Source organism: Zerene cesonia, chromosome 22 (genome assembly GCF_012273895.1).
Source record: "Zerene cesonia ecotype Mississippi chromosome 22, Zerene_cesonia_1.1, whole genome shotgun sequence".
NCBI classification, from domain to species: domain Eukaryota; kingdom Metazoa; phylum Arthropoda; class Insecta; order Lepidoptera; family Pieridae; genus Zerene; species Zerene cesonia.
The window spans coordinates 312,398-330,823 of record NC_052123.1 but is presented as its reverse complement, the minus strand read 5'-3'; the positions used below and the strand labels follow the sequence as shown (position 1 = coordinate 330,823).

General features: G+C 32.7%; 5 protein-coding genes across 10 annotated transcripts in view; 3 read left to right on the top strand and 2 right to left on the bottom strand.

Moving 5' to 3' along the window:
- Positions 1–1,843, top strand: part of LOC119836091 (dynamin-like 120 kDa protein, mitochondrial) — a 14,429-nt gene extending 12,586 nt beyond the window's left edge. For both annotated transcript variants that reach the window (XM_038361332.1, XM_038361331.1), the window contains exons 20-21: positions 81–150; positions 580–1,843. In XM_038361332.1, coding sequence (XP_038217260.1) covers positions 81–150; positions 580–644 — 135 coding nt within the window. In that variant the 3' untranslated portion in view covers positions 645–1,843. The remainder of the gene's footprint in view (positions 1–80; positions 151–579) is intronic.
- Positions 1,844–2,780: 937 nt separating this feature from the next.
- LOC119836007 lies at positions 2,781–7,745 on the bottom strand. Its single transcript, XM_038361170.1, has 2 exons — positions 7,602–7,745; positions 2,781–6,344 (listed from the first exon to the last, which is right to left on the bottom strand). The coding sequence occupies exon 2, from the start codon at positions 6,342–6,344 to the stop codon at positions 2,796–2,798; it is 3,549 nt and encodes a 1,182-aa protein (XP_038217098.1). The 5' UTR covers positions 7,602–7,745; the 3' UTR covers positions 2,781–2,795.
- Positions 7,746–7,965: 220 nt separating this feature from the next.
- On the top strand, positions 7,966–9,676 carry LOC119836070 (zinc finger protein 652-like). Its single transcript, XM_038361283.1, has 2 exons — positions 7,966–8,243; positions 8,321–9,676. The coding sequence occupies exons 1-2, from the start codon at positions 8,058–8,060 to the stop codon at positions 9,503–9,505; spliced, it is 1,371 nt and encodes a 456-aa protein (XP_038217211.1). The 5' UTR covers positions 7,966–8,057; the 3' UTR covers positions 9,506–9,676.
- Positions 9,677–9,680: 4 nt separating this feature from the next.
- LOC119836068 (zinc finger protein 674-like) lies at positions 9,681–11,702 on the bottom strand. The gene is made up of 2 exons (XM_038361282.1): positions 11,234–11,702; positions 9,681–11,086 (listed from the first exon to the last, which is right to left on the bottom strand). The coding sequence occupies exons 1-2, from the start codon at positions 11,429–11,431 to the stop codon at positions 9,881–9,883; spliced, it is 1,404 nt and encodes a 467-aa protein (XP_038217210.1). The 5' UTR covers positions 11,432–11,702; the 3' UTR covers positions 9,681–9,880.
- A 1,757-nt stretch (positions 11,703–13,459) lies between these two features.
- LOC119836103 (rho guanine nucleotide exchange factor 11) overlaps positions 13,460–18,426 on the top strand; it is a 148,480-nt gene continuing 143,513 nt past the window's right edge. For all 5 annotated transcript variants that reach the window (XM_038361350.1, XM_038361349.1, XM_038361347.1 and 2 more), the window contains exon 1: positions 13,460–13,712. The gene's annotated coding sequence lies outside the window, so the exon portion shown is untranslated. The remainder of the gene's footprint in view (positions 13,713–18,426) is intronic.

Below are 18,426 nucleotides of genomic sequence, written 5' to 3'. Positions count from 1 at the left end.
GGAGGAGAAATGGTGGATAAATTTTACATTGCAAATAACCTTACAACTTATATGAATTTTTTTATTGTATGTTTTCGCAGATGTCGTCAGATCCCGAATTAAAGAAAAATTTATTGTCGGGTCGACGGGTCGAACTTGCAGAAGAATTGAGTAAGCTTTTTTTAATTACATTATTTTATTTATTCGAGATTTTTTTTTTCGCTTTTTGTGGACAATGAAATTTATTCTTAATGTTAATAAAGAAATATACATTCATTGAAAAAAAATATGCAAAAAAAGTATAACATTAAGTCCAACATGAGAAAAAAAATAGGACAAAACAAATATGATACTTACAAATATATTCAGTATTGATAATATTGTTACTGCAGTGCTGATTTTCAGCATTTTTTTAAAACTTTAAATCTATTTTTCAATCGACTTCGAAAAAAGGAAGAAATTGTCGACTGTTTTATTACTTTTTTTAAACATATTACTTTGTACTAATTAAAACGATTTTTATGATTCTATTTATATTTGAAATCTGTGGTCCTACAATGGTGGTGTATTTTTTTGTTAAAAATAATTATTCTTTTTCAGAGAGAGTAAGACAAGTGCAAGAGAAGTTAGAAGAGTTTATAGAAGCGTTAAACAAGGAGAAATAAGAATACTTATGTAATTAAATTAACAAAATACGCCTTGCATTTCATTATATCACATTGAAACTGCATATGATGCACATTATTAATGTATTACCAGTAATTTATTATAGGAAAATAGATAAATTTAAGAATTGGTTATGAAGTTATTGTTTAGTTCCTTACTTCGTATACATAACATGTTAACTTTTCACCTAGTCACTATCGTTATTTTGATTTAAAATATATCCCACTTAACAAAAAAATTTCAATATATATTTTTTTACACTTGTATTTCTAATAGTTCTTTATGGATTCCCACAAAAGTGATTCAGTTGATTTGAGTTATGTAATTTACTTGATTAATGATTATTTAAAATGCCTTATTTTTGCTTCATCAAAATAATTATATACAGTTAACTTGATTATACAATAAAATACCGGTCGGTTCCGCCATTTTTGGATCTGGCCTGTTTTGTATATCTATCAGTTTAAATAGCAAATAATGTATGAAATATTAACAAGTACTAATAAGCTATCAGGGACATTATCAGCAAGTGGTGAAACCGGCCCCAGACTTGTAAATATAAATAGTAATGAAATGCAAGGTTATTACTTCAACTGTTTGGTCAATAAGTTAGGGTACAGATAGCAAAATGTTATATGTGTTATCTTATTATTTATTAAATATAACTTGAAAGTATGCGAAAAGATGTACAGTCATTAATAAATGCTTATATAAAGCTGAAGAGTTGGTTTGTTCGTTTCGTTTCGTATCAGGAACTACTGGTGAGAATCGAAAAATTATTTGTTGGATAATCCACTTATTGAGGAAGGTTATATATCTATATTATAACATCATGTATGAATTAAGGAAACTGCGGGGTAAAGATAATTATAAATTAATAATTACTAAAACCTTAGGGTTTTTGATTTCTTGCTTGCAGCTGACTAAATATGGGTAAAATATTATAGGAAAAGAAATCACGAAATTTCAAAAATGGGCTATTACTCGACCTGGAAGTATACAGGTTAAAAAGCGATTCAATGCTGAATTGTGTGTAATAAAGTGCCCCATATAGGGGGCAAGGGTTGCCCCCAAACTTAATTGACCATGCAGCAGTTATGGTATGTTAGTGAATAGTGTATAGATGCGTGTATGTCGCTATGTCATATTGTTAACTTAACGTCTCGTAAGTTATATTTTTAATAAAATGTTGCACAAATGTCGGTTGTTTCATTAACATGTTTTGATTAGCTTAACCTGTTTGTCTCCTCACAGATTGAATTCAAATATTTTACACTGATCAAGAATCACTCAGCGAAGAAGCAACGCCAGGATAAAAACAAAATCCTTATAAATACTCTGACGATTCTTTCATTATAGCGAATTTTTTGTAGCTTTATTTCATTTACCAGATAATTTTTACATTTTTGCTAGATAGCAAGATAAATATTGTTTTGTGAGATGAGCGTTATTTAGATTGAAGGTATAAAAATAAAAATCATTTTAATAAAAAACGATCATGCCGATTTCGACGAGTATGGTTACTAACATTGTAACACAAGAATTTTATTCTTGAGCCCACAGCCTCGCTAGCGTTTGGTTTATTAATCTAAATAAACCATTTTATATAGAATCCACCCGAAGATATCACCATCGACCTGAAAAAAATCATTAAAATCGAACGAACCGTTTTGAGTATATGCATTCAACAAAGCCGGAACCTAGTCTAGGTCTAGTTTGATTCCTAATACTAATTCTAGATTTGTGTACCGCTTCTACGATGGATAACATGTCCCAGGTTTTGGTATATTCAAAGCAATCTTAAGACACAACTTCCATTGTATGTTATCCCATGACAATAATATTATAAATGTGAAAGTTTGTTTGTTTGGATGTTTGTCCGTCAATCACGCTGAAAATACTGAATGGATTTTCATGAAATTTCGTATACACACAGGGTATGAACTGAATTAGTTGATAGGACTTTTTAGCCCGATTAAATGCTCTCTTGAGATATAACAGGAATCTTAATATCTGGGCGGAGCAAGGACGAGCGTCTAGTGTAGTATAAAGTAGACCTAATCTACGAGGGGGAGCAATAAATAAAACACATTGATAAATAACGTAAAAAGCTTTATTAAAAAAAAATACATACTTAACTACTCTGTTTATTAGCAAATATTTTTACAATATTCTGTTTGTAATAAAATAAACTGTAATTCTTGAAACTCGCTCTTTTTCAATGTTTGGAAAACTTCATCATAGTCTTGCGACTTTTCGTGGTATATTTTAACGAAAATATGATGAGCGAGCAAGTGAGCCTCTAAGCAGTTATTTTTAAATAGACCTTTTACAATAGGCGTCACGAATTTGTATCTACTCGGTGTGTAACTGAAATAAGATTCCAAAAACTCAATTAGGCCTTCTTTGTATATCTCTATAATAGAAATGAAGAATTCAGACACAAGTTCTTTGACTTCACTTCCCATATATTGACCAAAATACGTCCCCACAACTTTCATAGCGTTTTCTTTATTTTCAGCTTTAAATATGTTCGGATCTTGAGCTATAGCATTTCTTATTGCTTTAAAGAACAGTATTATAAAATGCAATTTTACATATTTTTCGAAATATTCCAATCGGGGTAATACTTTATGTAAACGGGCGATTATTTTTTCAAACATTAACAAACACGAAGTATATTCAGTATCTATAAACACTTCGGTATATTTTAAAGAACGCAAAAAGTCATCCATACACTCGAGTATGCTGGATTTATCTGGTATTTGTTTCCATAATTCATCAATTCGATCAAAAAATGGATTTAGAACGTTTTCGATTGTTTCCGACTGTTCATTTTCATTCTTGCATAAAAGTAAATATTTTGCTGTTATACGCATATACATACTCAGAACTCTTTTCGAAACGCCAGCTCTCGTCGTTGGTGTAATACCACATACTATTAAATTATTGTAGTTTGTGAAATTACCGACCGTCAAATCATTCTCTATAAAACCATCAACGACTTTACTAATAAAACCGCGATCTACTTTCGACAGAATATTTTCTAATTTCAACAGAGCTGACTCCGCTTTATTTCTCTTGTATGCTAGGTTCATTCGGTATATTATTGTCCAAAATTCGGCTTCTATGTTCTTTGGAACATTGCTTGTTAAACTTTTATATGATCTCTTAGGGCACTTCGAAACGTCCATATTTAATAAAATCTTTTTAACAATTTCCCAAATATTGGGTTTAATCACACGAGACTTTGCAAAGTAATAAGAAGCAGCCACGGAAAGAGCGACTTTAGGCTTTTTCTCAGACACAAGCGTAAATGCTTCTTCTTCGAATGAGGTGTTCAGAGCGAGTCGCAGACCGATGCCATAAGTTTGGGACCATTCGAGACACGCCTTTGTGTATTGTTCCAGTGCCGTAGCTTTACAGATGAACACTCTGTTGGCTACAGCCTTAGCACCCAACACTCTCCAACCGACTGCATTGATATCCACGGGTGGATTTGTTTTATGCGCTAATGCTTTTAACGCTGATGCAATTTTAGATCTTTTTTTCAGAATTTTTGGATCTAGCTGTTGTATTCTTTTTAGCACTATGTAATTGGACGATAAAATTGCTAAAGACCGCACCAGGCGCAATCTTGGTTTTCGATCAAATGCATATTCCAAAGCTGTCAGGTGCTTCGCGGCAAGGCCGTTTGTTTCGCTGAAATAAATTCTTAGGGACTGTAAAAAGCGATCATGATTTGTATATTTCTTAGCCGCTAGAGCGGCAAAACTTTCGCCTTCATCTAATAACGATACATCGTGCCTTAAAGCATTGATATATGACGCTTCGGATTGTTTTATAGGGAACGTTAGAGCAATGAGCTGACGACGTGCAAGTCTTTTATCGAACAAGCGTTCTATTAAATCGGGATTATTTTCCGACACTTTTGCCAATATATCAATCGCACCACTTATTTCGTTTACTTTAATTTTATATGCCGAGACTATATCTAAAAACTCGTTTGGACACTCTGGTAATAGTAGCGGTGGCAAATGTTCTTTCACCAGTTTTATTTCAGCGGCACTCAACTCATATTCCTTGAACGTTGTGAAATTTTTCTTGAACGCATCCATTAAACCGACAGACTGTAAAGTGTTCTTAATTAAGTGACGAAGTGTTACTGCATGGACACCTTCTATACATAGCGGATCTCCCGCGTCGCCATCGAGGCCCAGCCCGTGTCCAAATTTAAGCATCGAGTTCCATACATCATCAGAGGCTCGCCAAATACAGCCACGTTTTACAAAAGACCTTACAATAGCCGCTCGGAGGTTGCTCGGCTCATTGGTATGACGCTCCTCAAGCATCTTCATTAGTTTCTCGACTTGCTCGGGCACTCGACCGCTCTTGCTGACGAGCACCAACATGATGCTTTGTCGCTCTTCAATAGTATTCGATATTTGCAAGCGAGTACTGAGTTCGGTAAATGTTTTTGCGAATCCCGTGAAACGATAGCGACTAAACAGTTGATCCAACAAAGTTTGTCTTGAACAATTGACACTTTGCATTTTCATGCTGCATGCCATATATTTACGTTTCTTCAAAAATCGCCTAAAATCCAAGTCTTCACAATCTAATTCGTAGTCATCGTGCTCTTCATCGGTAAAGATAAGATCATCAAGTTCATCGAGCTTCAAAGGGGAAGGCGTCGGGTACGGCCATTTTTTTACTTTATCACCAACAGCTTTGTCCACAAAAACAAGTTTTTTGAAAGAAGCTCTTTCATTGGGAGGCAGTCGCTTTATGAGCGGCTCTACAGATTGATAGGAAAACCACGATTCTATATATTCTGCCTTTGCTAAAAGTAGAATAAGTTCTTTACATTCCTCTGCTGACAAACAAGCAGCTAATGTATTCATATTTAAAAATTGAGTTGTGTATAACTCTGGCTTGGCCAAAAATTTGTTCTTAAAGTTTTTTATGACATATCGAGTCGATGAAGGGCTGAAGAAGTTATGTTTATATTGATTAAAATATAATTCAACGAGATCTAGATACATATTGCCATCCATTTTCAACAAACATTTCAAGCTATTGAAATATTCCAACTCGGAATCCAAGTATCGCGATAGAGCTTTTCGATTACTGTTTAAGCTTTCGAAATACATTCTAGCGATTTGAGGGCACGCATCGCAAAGTCTCGCTAGATGTTTTGGTGTTATTTTGTCAATAATGTTATTTAATTCTCCTGTTATAAATTCCCTTGAACAGTACCATAGGAAATTAATTGATTCGTCAAAATTGGACCTGTAATATTCATAAAAATTTTGACAACGTTCAGAATCTTTGAGGTTTGCTTGTATCCAGTGTTTCATCTTGTTCACAGCCGGTTTGGTCATCTCCGGAAATAGGATAGTCTCTAAATAAACAGGATTTACGGTGCTACAATAATCCGAGTCCAACAGCCATGTGCATTTCAATGCTCTAGTAACATACAGCATATCATTGTCTTTAAGTGTTTCGAGGACATAATTTACAATTTTCTGACGATTCGCCACGTCGATCTTAAATATCCTGTCGATTGGAGTATTTTCGGGAAGGCTTGAGAAATCGTATGTTTGCTTATCGCACGTTTCTTTGACGAGATTGTTTAGATAGTGATGTCGTTCCCCCAAATTCTCACCCACTAAAACAACTTGAACGCTCGAATCCATCTGTAAAGATCGAAATGTTTGTTATAAAATCTCTATTATCTAATAGTATGGATGTGAAAGTAACACTGTATGTCTGTTTGATTGTAATACTTTTACGCCTAACCCATTTAACCGATTTAATGAGATTAGATGAAAATCAAAGGTAACACAGTAGAAATGAGACCTCCTTCGTTTTTTGGGACGACAAGTCGGTAAAAAAGACGTACCACGAGAGAGGACAAACGATACTTTGTTGCCTACAGGAGAAAAATTGTACCAAAACCATGTATGTCCCCTGAAATTATTGCTCTCGACCTTACGCCTCTCCAAATGTTCATGGGCGTTGGAAGCGCTTACCATCAGGCAACCTACCAGCTCCATTGCCGACGATGAAAAAGAAATACTCTCCCTCAGTCCCAGTCAGGTAAAATAGAAGTGGAAATGCGTACCTATAATCCTATGTCAATTTGGGATTAAAATGAAATTACAATGAAAGTTTCGTAGAAATTTTTCAGTAAAAAGGTAAAAAATTACAAAATAATCTTATTCTGTATTTGTATTTTATGATCGCAATGTATGTATATTATAATAGGTGATCGCCCCGTCTCTGCTCGAGAAGCTGTCTTTATTGTTTTAAGTTTTTCAAAAATTTATCAGTTATCATCCTAATACCAGCAGAATCACACGAAACAAACGTAAACGAACGAAACCAAGGAAAAAACTTAAAATCGGTTCTACTGTTCTCGAGTTATAAATAGTGTGCGAATTAAATTTTAATGTGTATAGTTTTATACTCCTGTAGATTAATAAATTTAATAATTAAAACCGTATAAAATTTATACAATAGATAAACTACTATACTTAGACTATTTAGATGAGTCTAATTTAAGCTAGATTTTTATGGCTAGTTCTAGAGTATATTAGAAAAATAAAACTGAAGATACCTACATAATTGTAATTAATATGAAATGGTAAATCTACTGCAAAGTGTAACGATTTGTTATTTTTATAAAAATTATGAATTAATTTTGACAAAACAGAACGTTTGTTAGAAGCAGAATAGGTAAACAATAATTCGCGAGGATATATTATATTGTGACAATATTTTGAACATGAATATCATTTAAAAAGCCCAATGGAACATTTCAAAGCCGGTCATTCGAACCTTGGGTTACAAAAATTACATATTATTAAGTGTTGTATTCAAACTACAGTACATTCGATCATTAAATCAGGTTAATATGCAAAATCAAATACAAATAAAGAACTTTTTCTTACCTTGTTAGACTAGGTACCTAGGTTTTAAGCAAGTACCTAATACCTATTCTAAAAACAAAAATAGCTATGACCTTGATGAGTCAGTTTTGATGTTGTCTCTATGGTCATCTGTCACGATTCAGAAAGGAAAAACTTACACATTACACAGAGTAATAAAGATTGAAATATTGAATGAATAACATTACAATGTCGAATTCCCCTAGTTTAAAGACTTCTAACTAAAATAATATGTTGTAAGGACATTTTAATTACAGGACTTTTTTATTTTCTGTATCCTTCCCTTGTAAGCACACTGATAATCAAGACATGACACTGACACGTGACAACTAAGTTGAATGACCTTTTTTTTGACGTTTGTCGTTTCTTGACAAGAAATTTAAAACAATCAACAAACAAACTTTATAAAAACTTTAAAATATTTCATTCACTCCACGATCTTGAGCATAATTGAGTGCAATGTTAACGTATGATGAAATTAATTCACTGGCCCTTAATTTTATATGCGGAAATGTTAGTCAAATATGTAGGTTATGTTTTTCATCAACAGTAACAAAAAAGGTACACCTTGAAGATAGTATATCAGTATCTACAACGTATGGCGATGAAAATATAACGTATTCTAAAATGTTTTCAGATTTAGGAGTAAGTACATTATTATATCAGAATTTTTCAAAATTGCAGTACACATGTAGCTCATCATTTTTAATTATTTGTTAAAGGTGACTTCAGAAACATTACTACCACAGATGCTTTGTGAAAACTGTGCATTGACTACTGTAAAGAGTTACGTATTTTTTAAGCTTTACCAATATTCAACAGAAAAATGGAACGCAATTCTTAATATCGTCAATGACAATCTTGATAAATCTAGTAACCAAAAGCAGGATATTCAAAGTATATTTTTAATCATAAACAAAACTGAAAATATTTTATTCCAAAGTCGCTCACAATGTGTAAAGAAGAATAAGAGAGTGGCATTGATGAAATTCAGGGGTATTGTAAACAGGCACAGATCATTAAAGAAAAAAGAAACAACATTAAATGTGGCTTGTTCATTTTGCAATAAAACTTTTAATAACCTTATAATATTAATGAAACATATGAAAGAACATAACCGATTATCTCATCCATGTACCCATTGTCCAAAAAAATTTTCAAATGCCTTTCTATTGAAGGAACACGAGGAACGTATGCACAATCTAAAATTGTTAAAATGCAACCAATGTACTGAGAAATTTAGCACACATAGACAGCTAAAATTACATTTGCGATTCTACCATGTGGAAGTTTCGTGTAATATATGTTTATTGAAATTCAAATCAAGGAAAGAATTGAGGCCCCATTTGAATAACCACAGCCTTCTTGAATGTGGGATGTGTCAAAAGAAATTTAAAAACCGACAAACCTATAAGCGACATATAAAAACTTGTAACAAAGATAATCAACTACAATTTATATGTGATATATGTAACAAAATTTATGCACATAAGAGTACTCTCAGGACTCATATATCAACTGATCATGATTTTGGACAGGCACTCACATGTCAATGGTGTAATAAGAAATTTGACGCTCTGAGTAAGCTGAAGAGTCACGTGGTGAAGCACACAAAAGAAAAGAATTTCCAATGTGACATTTGTGGGGGTAAATTTGTGTCGAAACCAGCTTTACTGTACCACACAAGATTGCACACTGGGGAAACACCATATCCATGTGATTTATGTGGTCAAAGCTTTCTGTCGGCATCCAGAAGAATGGCTCATAAGAAAAGAAAACATTTTGGGCCCACTGAAGAATGTCATATATGCAATACGAAATTTTTCACAGGATTTCAGTTACGTAAACATGTTCAGAGACATTCAAACCCACATAGCAAACTTTATGTTGCAAATGATGAAGAGTGATGTATTTGTTTGTGACAATAATAATACTTTTTTTCTCAATATTATACAACATTTCTGCCTGTAATGCAAATTGTTTTACTGGCCTAGATTAATAAATAGCCTATTTTGTCATGGAATTTACAGGGTATGTTAAATTGAAATGTTTTTGCAAATGATATCCAGTTAATAATTCAATAACAGTAGTTTTATTTTACATAGATATTTACAATTATAAAAAGATAACAACTTTAGTACAAGTGAACCATTACATCAGATATAAGTAGGTATTTAAGCCAAGACTAAAATTATATTATTCAATGCATAACAATTTTGTATGCATCTGAAATGATGTTAAATCATCCAAAATTTTAAATTTTAATTCAGCTCGTGATCTATTCAATCTTCAGGTGTTACAACAAATTTTCGCAAGTTCTGTTCTAACGGTAAATTGGGTGGTATGATGCTCCTGCCGTAATACAGTTTGCTAGATGGATCATGGTGCCTACTTATATGCTGCTTGAGGAAGTGACTGGTCACAAATTTCCTGGAGCATATTTCACACATTAACGTTGGACCAACATGTTTGAACTTGATGTGCTCAGCACGAGCAGAAGCATTCACAAACCTCTCACTACAAAGCTTGCAGCTGTAGGGCTTTTCCCCTGTATGACGCCTTGTATGATACAACAGTGCCTCCTTTGAAACAAATCTGTTGTTACAAATATTGCACTTGAAATTCTTTTCTCCTGTATGTTTTATCATGTGAACCCTTAAATAGCTTGGTGCAGTGAATTTCTTGCCACATTCAGGACATTCATGGGGCTTAGCATTGCCATGAGCAAATCTATTGTGTACACGTAAACCCCCCTGAGTACTGTATGCCTTGTCACACTTTTCACATGTAAATGATTTTTCCATAGAACTTCTACTTGGATGTGGATCCAGTAAATTGTTAAGACACAGTTTAACATGACGATCAAAGAAATCCTTTGTTGTGTACGACTTTCCACATTTAGGACAGGAGTGCTTCAATCTGTGCTTCTCTTCATGTACATGAAGTCTCTCCAGGCCCTTGCAAGACTTCCCACACTCTGTACACATATGACATTTATGATATTGCTCATTGTGTCGTTTGAGACCTTCCTGTGTGCCCTCATATTGTGGACATTCCGGGCATTTATACCTGTGGTCGCGACTCTCATGCAAACTCAAGTCCACATTTGTTAAAAATGTTTTATAACATTTGTTACATGTTACTAATCTATGGAACGATATATTATGTTCATAAAGCAAATCAAATGTTTCAAATTGTTTAAGACATTCTAAGCATTCAAAAATTTTGTTTCTATTTAAAATTTTCTTCTTTCGTACTGGCTTACTCATAAATAACAAGTCTGCTTCAGTTTCCTCCACATTGATACATATCTTTTTATCCCCATCACAAGCATGGGAGTCCTTCTCAAAAGCATTATTAATGTTTTCGAATACTTTACTTAATATTTCTGTAGTCTTTTGACATCTATCTATAAAGCGCATCATTGACTGTACAGTTTCCACACAATCAACACACACAGCATCTATTCCAGCAATTTCCTCAGAAAACTGTAACAAAAATAAATTTAAATCAGTTTTGAACTGAAGAATAAGTATGCATTTTAAAATCACTCAGCTTTTATTTTATTAGAACATAAAATGTTAGAATATAAGAACTAGATTGGAAAAAAAAATTGCTGCCTTTTTAATGTTTACCTGTTCACCCAATAGTTTAACGAGAAGCTGACTAAGTGGTTGGAAATCACCACCATCAGGATTTATTGCAACAGTGTCGCTCAGTCGAACGTAATTTTCTTCAATTCCTTTCAAACATAACCTACAATGACTAAATCTATTCTCACTTAATATGTTAGACACAATTACACTAATATTTACATTTAAAAAATAAGCCATATTGTAAAAATAAATTAATCAAAATTTGCGCGCGCTTCCACCAAATTTCGTTCAACAATTTTAGTTGAATGAAAGTCTTAAGATGGCACCGCCATTGGAAATTGGCGGCATTTGGTATATAAGTAACAAAACATGAACTTAAAATGAAACTAGAACAAGATATTAGATTTTAACTTGTAAATATTTTTTTAATCTGAGTGATATATTTAATAATATTTAAATGGTTTTTTTACTATTTATTCAGTTTATCTAGGTACGTCAAAAAGACGAAATCGTCAAGAAATTTTTGAATCAAAATGTCAGATTTATACTCTTGCCAAAATATACAGACTATATAACAATTCTGTTGCTGTCATCCTATCGATATTTTACTTGCTCATTTACATACCGTATTGAAATTAATAGGAAGGAATATTTACATTTGGCAAAGAACTCCCCATAACTATGAAACATAAAAATAAATGAAAATCAATTGTTTCCTTCATTGCATAAAAACTACTTCATCCTATTTATGCTTCATAAGACACATATAGGAATATAATATTTTGATTGCTTCATAAATGTACCTAAGGATCATCTATATTACACGATATTCCCGAGTTTAAGAAGTTTAGATAGCAATAGAGTGCCGAAAAGCAGCCCTTTGCTTTTGTATTCATAGTTCCCATAAAACAGAATGTGTTTTTTATATCCTATCCTACTAATCCTACTAGTCCTACTAATATTATAAATGCGAAAGTTTGTAAGGATGTGTGTGTGTTTGTTGCTCTTTCACGCAAAAACTACTGAACCAATTGCAATAAAATTTGGTACGTAGAAAGCTGGACAACTAGAACAACATACAGGCAACTTTTTATCCCGATATTCCTACGGGATACGGACTTACGCGGGTGAAACCGCGGGGCGCAGCTGGTATATCATGACTAGCTGCACCTTGCAAACGCTGTTCTGCCTTACTCTTATCATTTAGGGGTATGAAAAATAGATATTGGCCGATTCTCATAGATACCGGATAAGCACAAATAAAATTATCAAAATCGGTGAAGCCGTTTCGGACGAGTATGGCAACAAAAACTGTGACACGAGCATTTTATATATTAGATATATGGGAGAATCTTTCTGTCCATTCACTTATTTTTTTATTGTTTATTGTAAAACTTACTCGCGCAACTTTGGATATTTTAAGAAAAATAAACTATTAAATATACCATTTCAAAAAGTTTTAATACAAATATCGAAAAATTCTTGCACATTTTCTTTTTAATTCACACAAATAATTTTTTTTATCGAAAATCTAATCCCACTAGGCGTTTATTGGCTATCATTTTTCCTATAACTTTACTGAACACGTGTCCAGCGTCATTTACTGCTTGAAATATGTCTATAGGATATTCTGGAAGAAAGAATATAAAATAAAGTTAATCATCAATTATTAAGGAAAAGTTAGTTTTATTGTGTACAAATACAAATGTTGACTGTAAAGTTTAAGTTCATTAACAATTATAAAATTGGTACCATTAGTTATATTGAATAGTGTGTTTTGAGAAACAGTGTCACCATTACTGATATTGCTGTTTATCTGCAAAAACAATATTTTCATAAATTGTACAATACACATTCTATTGAAATATTATGAACTTCACTTCATTGATTGTAAAACTGACCAATACAATTATTGATATCACGAAATAAATATGTTTTAAAAACATCTCAACTACAAAATAACAAAGAATAATTTTAACGATCTATTTTTCATTTTGATTCAAAGTGACTTTTTGCGTCATTATTAATTCCTAACATTATTATTGAAATATTTTGTGTAAAACATTTTCTGTACGTAGCATAGATATTTAATGTGTGTGTTAAAAAAATAACTGAGTTTTAGTCAATATTTAAACTTTATAAATTAAAAATACTTTTTCAACTGTGCACTCTGTGCCTTATATCTGTAAACTTTAAGCGGTGTATCTGTTGCTTTACTTTATTTATTAATATATTTGTCTCTTTCTTTTAACGACAGCAATCAAAATGGCTGAAACTCGTTGGAGTGCGATAGACGTCCCTTGCATTATGTGTATTAAAAACATTTATAATTGTAAATAAAAAACTTAGTGCAAGTGCTGTATCGTCCTTTGTGTGTTTGTTGGTGTATGTTTTGTGAATTGAAGTGATAACATTGTGCTAACCACCCTACGGAGATAAGTTTTGTGTGTTTTGTGCCTTGTTTTCACGAAGAACATCACATTGCTTTCGTTATTGGATTTATGTTTACTTGGATACGGTTAGTAATATTAATTTAGTTTATTTGTAACTTTTGAAAAGTTTACATTCAGAGGTTTTTGTCGCGTGCAATAATAAATCAAAACTAAAAAGTTTTGACAGTTGTTTCACTGCATTTTGGTGTTTTGTTCGTAAGCGCGAGTGAGAGGAGGCGAGTCTCGTGTGGAGTAAGGAGTTGTGTCACTCCCCTCAGTGAAGCTAGAAAGTGTGTCGCTTATTATTGTTTTAGATATGACCTATTACGAAATTTTTGGTTCATAAAGAAGGTCGGAGGTCGAATGCAGCTCATAAGATACACCAAGTATATCTATGACATAAGTCGCGTAGGCTGTTTGCCTTGTATCTAAGTTTCTGACATCATTTTTTCGTTTAGTTATTTACTAGCGCCTAAGGAACGTAGCGGGACGTAAGCACAACGTAAGGGACAAAAGTCTATTTTACCGTCCAATTTATTTAAATTTACGACGCTTATCGTATCCTGGAAGTAGATTAGGTCATCGCTATTTGATTGACAAATAAGTGAAGAAAGGACCAATGTATTTCAATTATGTTGCATCCTAGTGTAGAGATTTTTATTTTATCATTAGCACTGTATAATTATTTTATCAAATTAAAATATCAGCAGGCAAGTTACATAACAGGTACTCTAGGTATGTTTGTTTTCAATTTTTAATTAAAGTTCTTATCCAAATATCTTTTCGTTTCATCCTCAGAATACAAGTTGGAATTTACTCTGTTTTTTGTAACAGTCGGAAATCAATAACTCTGAACTGATATGTATAGGGGAAGATATTTTAATGTTTGTAAATTTTATGTTTTCACTCAAATAACTAATCAGATCTAAAAAAGAAATAAAAATAAACTCCTCAGTTATGCTAATCTAACGGTTTAACAATCATAATATGTAAACATTGAAAGGGACCTACCGACCCTTCCCCAATCAAGACAATTATGATGGATAAAAGGATGATTGGAAATGACTCTTAATAAATATCATAATTGCAAAATGTTCAAAATATATGTTTTGATCCAATAAATTTTCAGTCAAATTATTATATATTCTAATTTACTAATAGAAGAGACATAAAAGTTTGCAACTTATATCAAACTATTGACATTACATAAGCAATGTTTATGCATGTTTGTGTAACAGCCAACAGGTGACGAGAGGTGGCCTTGTATTGTATTTACAATTGCATGACTTATATTAGTATAACTTATGTTTAAATCAAGAGTATTAACATAATTTTATACAAATTTTCCACCTGCAGAATGGTCAAAGAGAATTAGGCAATCCCAAGTAATTCTTGCAAAGTTCCCTTTCCTGTGAGAATCCTGGGATATAAACTATCCTCGATATAATTTTTGGGTTTCCAAACTATTTCTGTACAAAATTTAATCCAAATTGGTTCATTGATACAGGTGTAATGAAGAGTCAGACCAGGTTACTTTCGCATTTCTAATATTAACAGCATTTCAAGTCTTATATTTTTTCTCAGTATAGATTTTGCTAACTGCAACAACCATAAGGTATAGATATTAGACGAGAGCAAAATGTAATCATTATTTTCTTCCCCGTTCATGGCACTGCCTCTTGAGACATAATATACTTATAACTTTTATTAATTTAACTGCAATAGTTCTTGCTTTATAATGTAGAACTAGAATAAAAAGACACAACTTCATGTCTTTAAGTTTCACCTTCACTACATACTATAAAACAGAGTGGCTTCCCACATCTGTCCTTGTATGTATGCTTAGATCTTAAAAACTACACAACAGATTTTTAATAGGTATAGTGATTTAAAAGGAACTTTTATATGTATAAATAACATCTATTAAACTACTCCGAATTTAAAGTGTATGATGCCATGTGCAAAAGCTTAAGAATGAAATGGAATATGCCAAATCATCTTTATGTTGCGAGAAAGAACACACTTGTGGTTGCACTATTATAATATCAGTCAAGTATTTGTTAGTCAATATAGTGATAAGATACCACAGAGCCAATTTTCTCATATGTGCATTCATTTTATCTCAGAGACATAGATCTGTCTGCTTGAAAACAGTTTTTCAAAGAAATTTAAAACAATTAACCTGAATAATGCATATTCAAATAGACTTCATATTTGTTTTGCAATTTAGATAAAAGACACATAGAAAGTAAAAGTCAAGCACATATATTACTTTCTTAATATTAAGTAATACATTAATAATAATGCAATACACTACTGGTTTACATTGCTTTTTTAAAAAGATTTCAATTAAGGTAATGATTTTGAATGGTTTATTGGAGAATGAATGTGTTAAAATTAGAGTGAAATGATTTATAGATAACCTCTAATAACAAATATTCAATGTATAAAGTAGATTATCAAATGTTGTGATTTTATTTTGACCTAGCTATGTATATATATACATTGTTAAAAGAAATAGCCCTTCAGTACAGATGGGTCTAATGAAGATGAATAGCATTTTAGTTCTTCTTCTTTTTCTTAAATGGCAACACCCAATTCCATTGAGGATGGATTCTGCCAGTGTATATAGATAATTAGAGACTTTTATTGTTGATTTAGTAAGAGCTATGATTGTTGATTTAGCTAGCTGTATTAAGTGTACTCTGTGCTTAAGAAAAATCATGGGTGATATGTATTGATATTTTAGTAAGTTCATTTTTTTTTTTTTTGTTTATGTGGACTGCCATGCAGGTGGTTCAGTAGACGGCAAGTGATCATCATCCACCCAATCCCCACCCCACCACAACAATGAACATTTGCAGAAGTAAGGCCTATGAATGCATTGCTCACTTATGGGGGGTAAAGGATGACAAAAGGATTGACTGGGAATGGACTGGGAAGGACGAGAAATGGGATATATGTTATTGACCATTTATAATATGCTTCTGAATAAATTGTTAAATCCCATATTGTATCTAACTCTTTAAGACTTTAAAAGATACACAATCGAAATAAAGAAACTCACATTACGTACATATACATTGAATAAGATTTCATAAATTTTTAACAGTTGAGTTAAATAGAAAAGATAGAGAGAGTTAATATCATAACCATAATATTTATAGTATGTATATGATGATGGACATTTAGATAATTTAATTATTCACACAAGAGAAAATGTTTATCCAGCCCCAGTTAACCATTGAAACAGAAACCGCCATAGCGTCGCCCTACACGCACACGCGCGCAGTTTGTGTGACTATGTGTGCGTGAAGCGTAGTGAACTAATGAGATGAGATTAATTTGTCAAGTGATTATTTCTAACTGGCTGTTATCTGAGCATAATGTTTCAATGATTAAGTGTTTTTTTTTATGTTTAACCAGCTATCCGCCCGCGGCTATACCCGCGTAGTCGCAGGAAACATAGACCCGGGGTTTTTCTCGCAGGTTCCCGTTCCCGTGGGATTTCCGGGATAAAAACAATCCTATGTCCGTCTCTTGGGTCTAAGCTGCACAAATTTTCAGCCAAATTGGTTAATCCGTTCTTCAGTTATAAAGAGTGTAACTAACACCACTTTCTTTTATATATATATATATATATAGATAATGCGATCAAGTAAGTACTTAGGGAAGTTGTTGAATGAGAAATCTAAATTATCTCATAAATGATTACAGATTATGCTATTCCTATTAAGACTTGCTAAGCGCTTTCGTGCGCTAGTCCGCCCGTCAGTCCGTGTCGCTAGTCCGCATTCGCACTTCACCTATTATTTTTTAAATCACTCCAATCCATTTTTCACCCCATTACTTAAATTTCCAAAATTCTTACTGTCCAACCCAGTTTTATACAATTTTTAATTGCTTAGCGTCACAGCTGACAGTGTTTCATACAAACTTCCTAAAGCACCTATGGTTGTATAAATAATATACACATAAAGTATAAGTAACATATAAATGATTATTCAAACCACGCCTTTCGTCTACAAATGTGATTTAATCTACACATACATATATAAAAAAATATTAAACTTAATGCAAAACCACAATCAGCGGTATTGATTGAAGTTACGTATGTATGTAGGTATACAATAAGCGCTGTGTCGTCTTTTGACCTGCAAACTGATCCCCTGTGACCTCTATGCAACTGTGGCGTGAAATAGCTGATCTTAGTAAGTAATATTGCTATATAATAACATTACACCTTCGAGTTACACCTACAAGTAGCTTTGATGTCTGGACATATAGTACGGGAAGTAATAGCCCTGCCCTAAATAACTCCAAATCCTCCAAAAATTTAACAAGATTTTATTCAATTAAATAAAAATTCAGGAAAAGGGTGAACCCTTGCAACTCCAATGATTTTTTCCTTATCCTTGCAGAACAAATAGTGATCTTCAATTTTGCTTCCGATACTTCGTCAATCTTATTATGATCTAATCTCATAGCTAGTCTAGTCTCGAATGTATATCAGAGACGTTAAACGAAACATTGTAATATTCCATGTTTATGCTGCGTTGCGAACGTACCGTCGCAAGCTTTACGGCGACTTGAACAAATCCGCTTTCATCGTATTTACGTCGCCGTTAGCCCGTTTGTTGGCGTTGTGCTAACAGTATTGATCTGGAGATTCATTATTGCTTATGTGCGTTGCGTTTGTGAGTCGTTAAATTGAACCTCGTGATACTATGTACCTAGTCTTGCCATAAATATTGTAATAAAGAAAAAAGAAAATTGTTAACTGCAAATAACATTTATTAC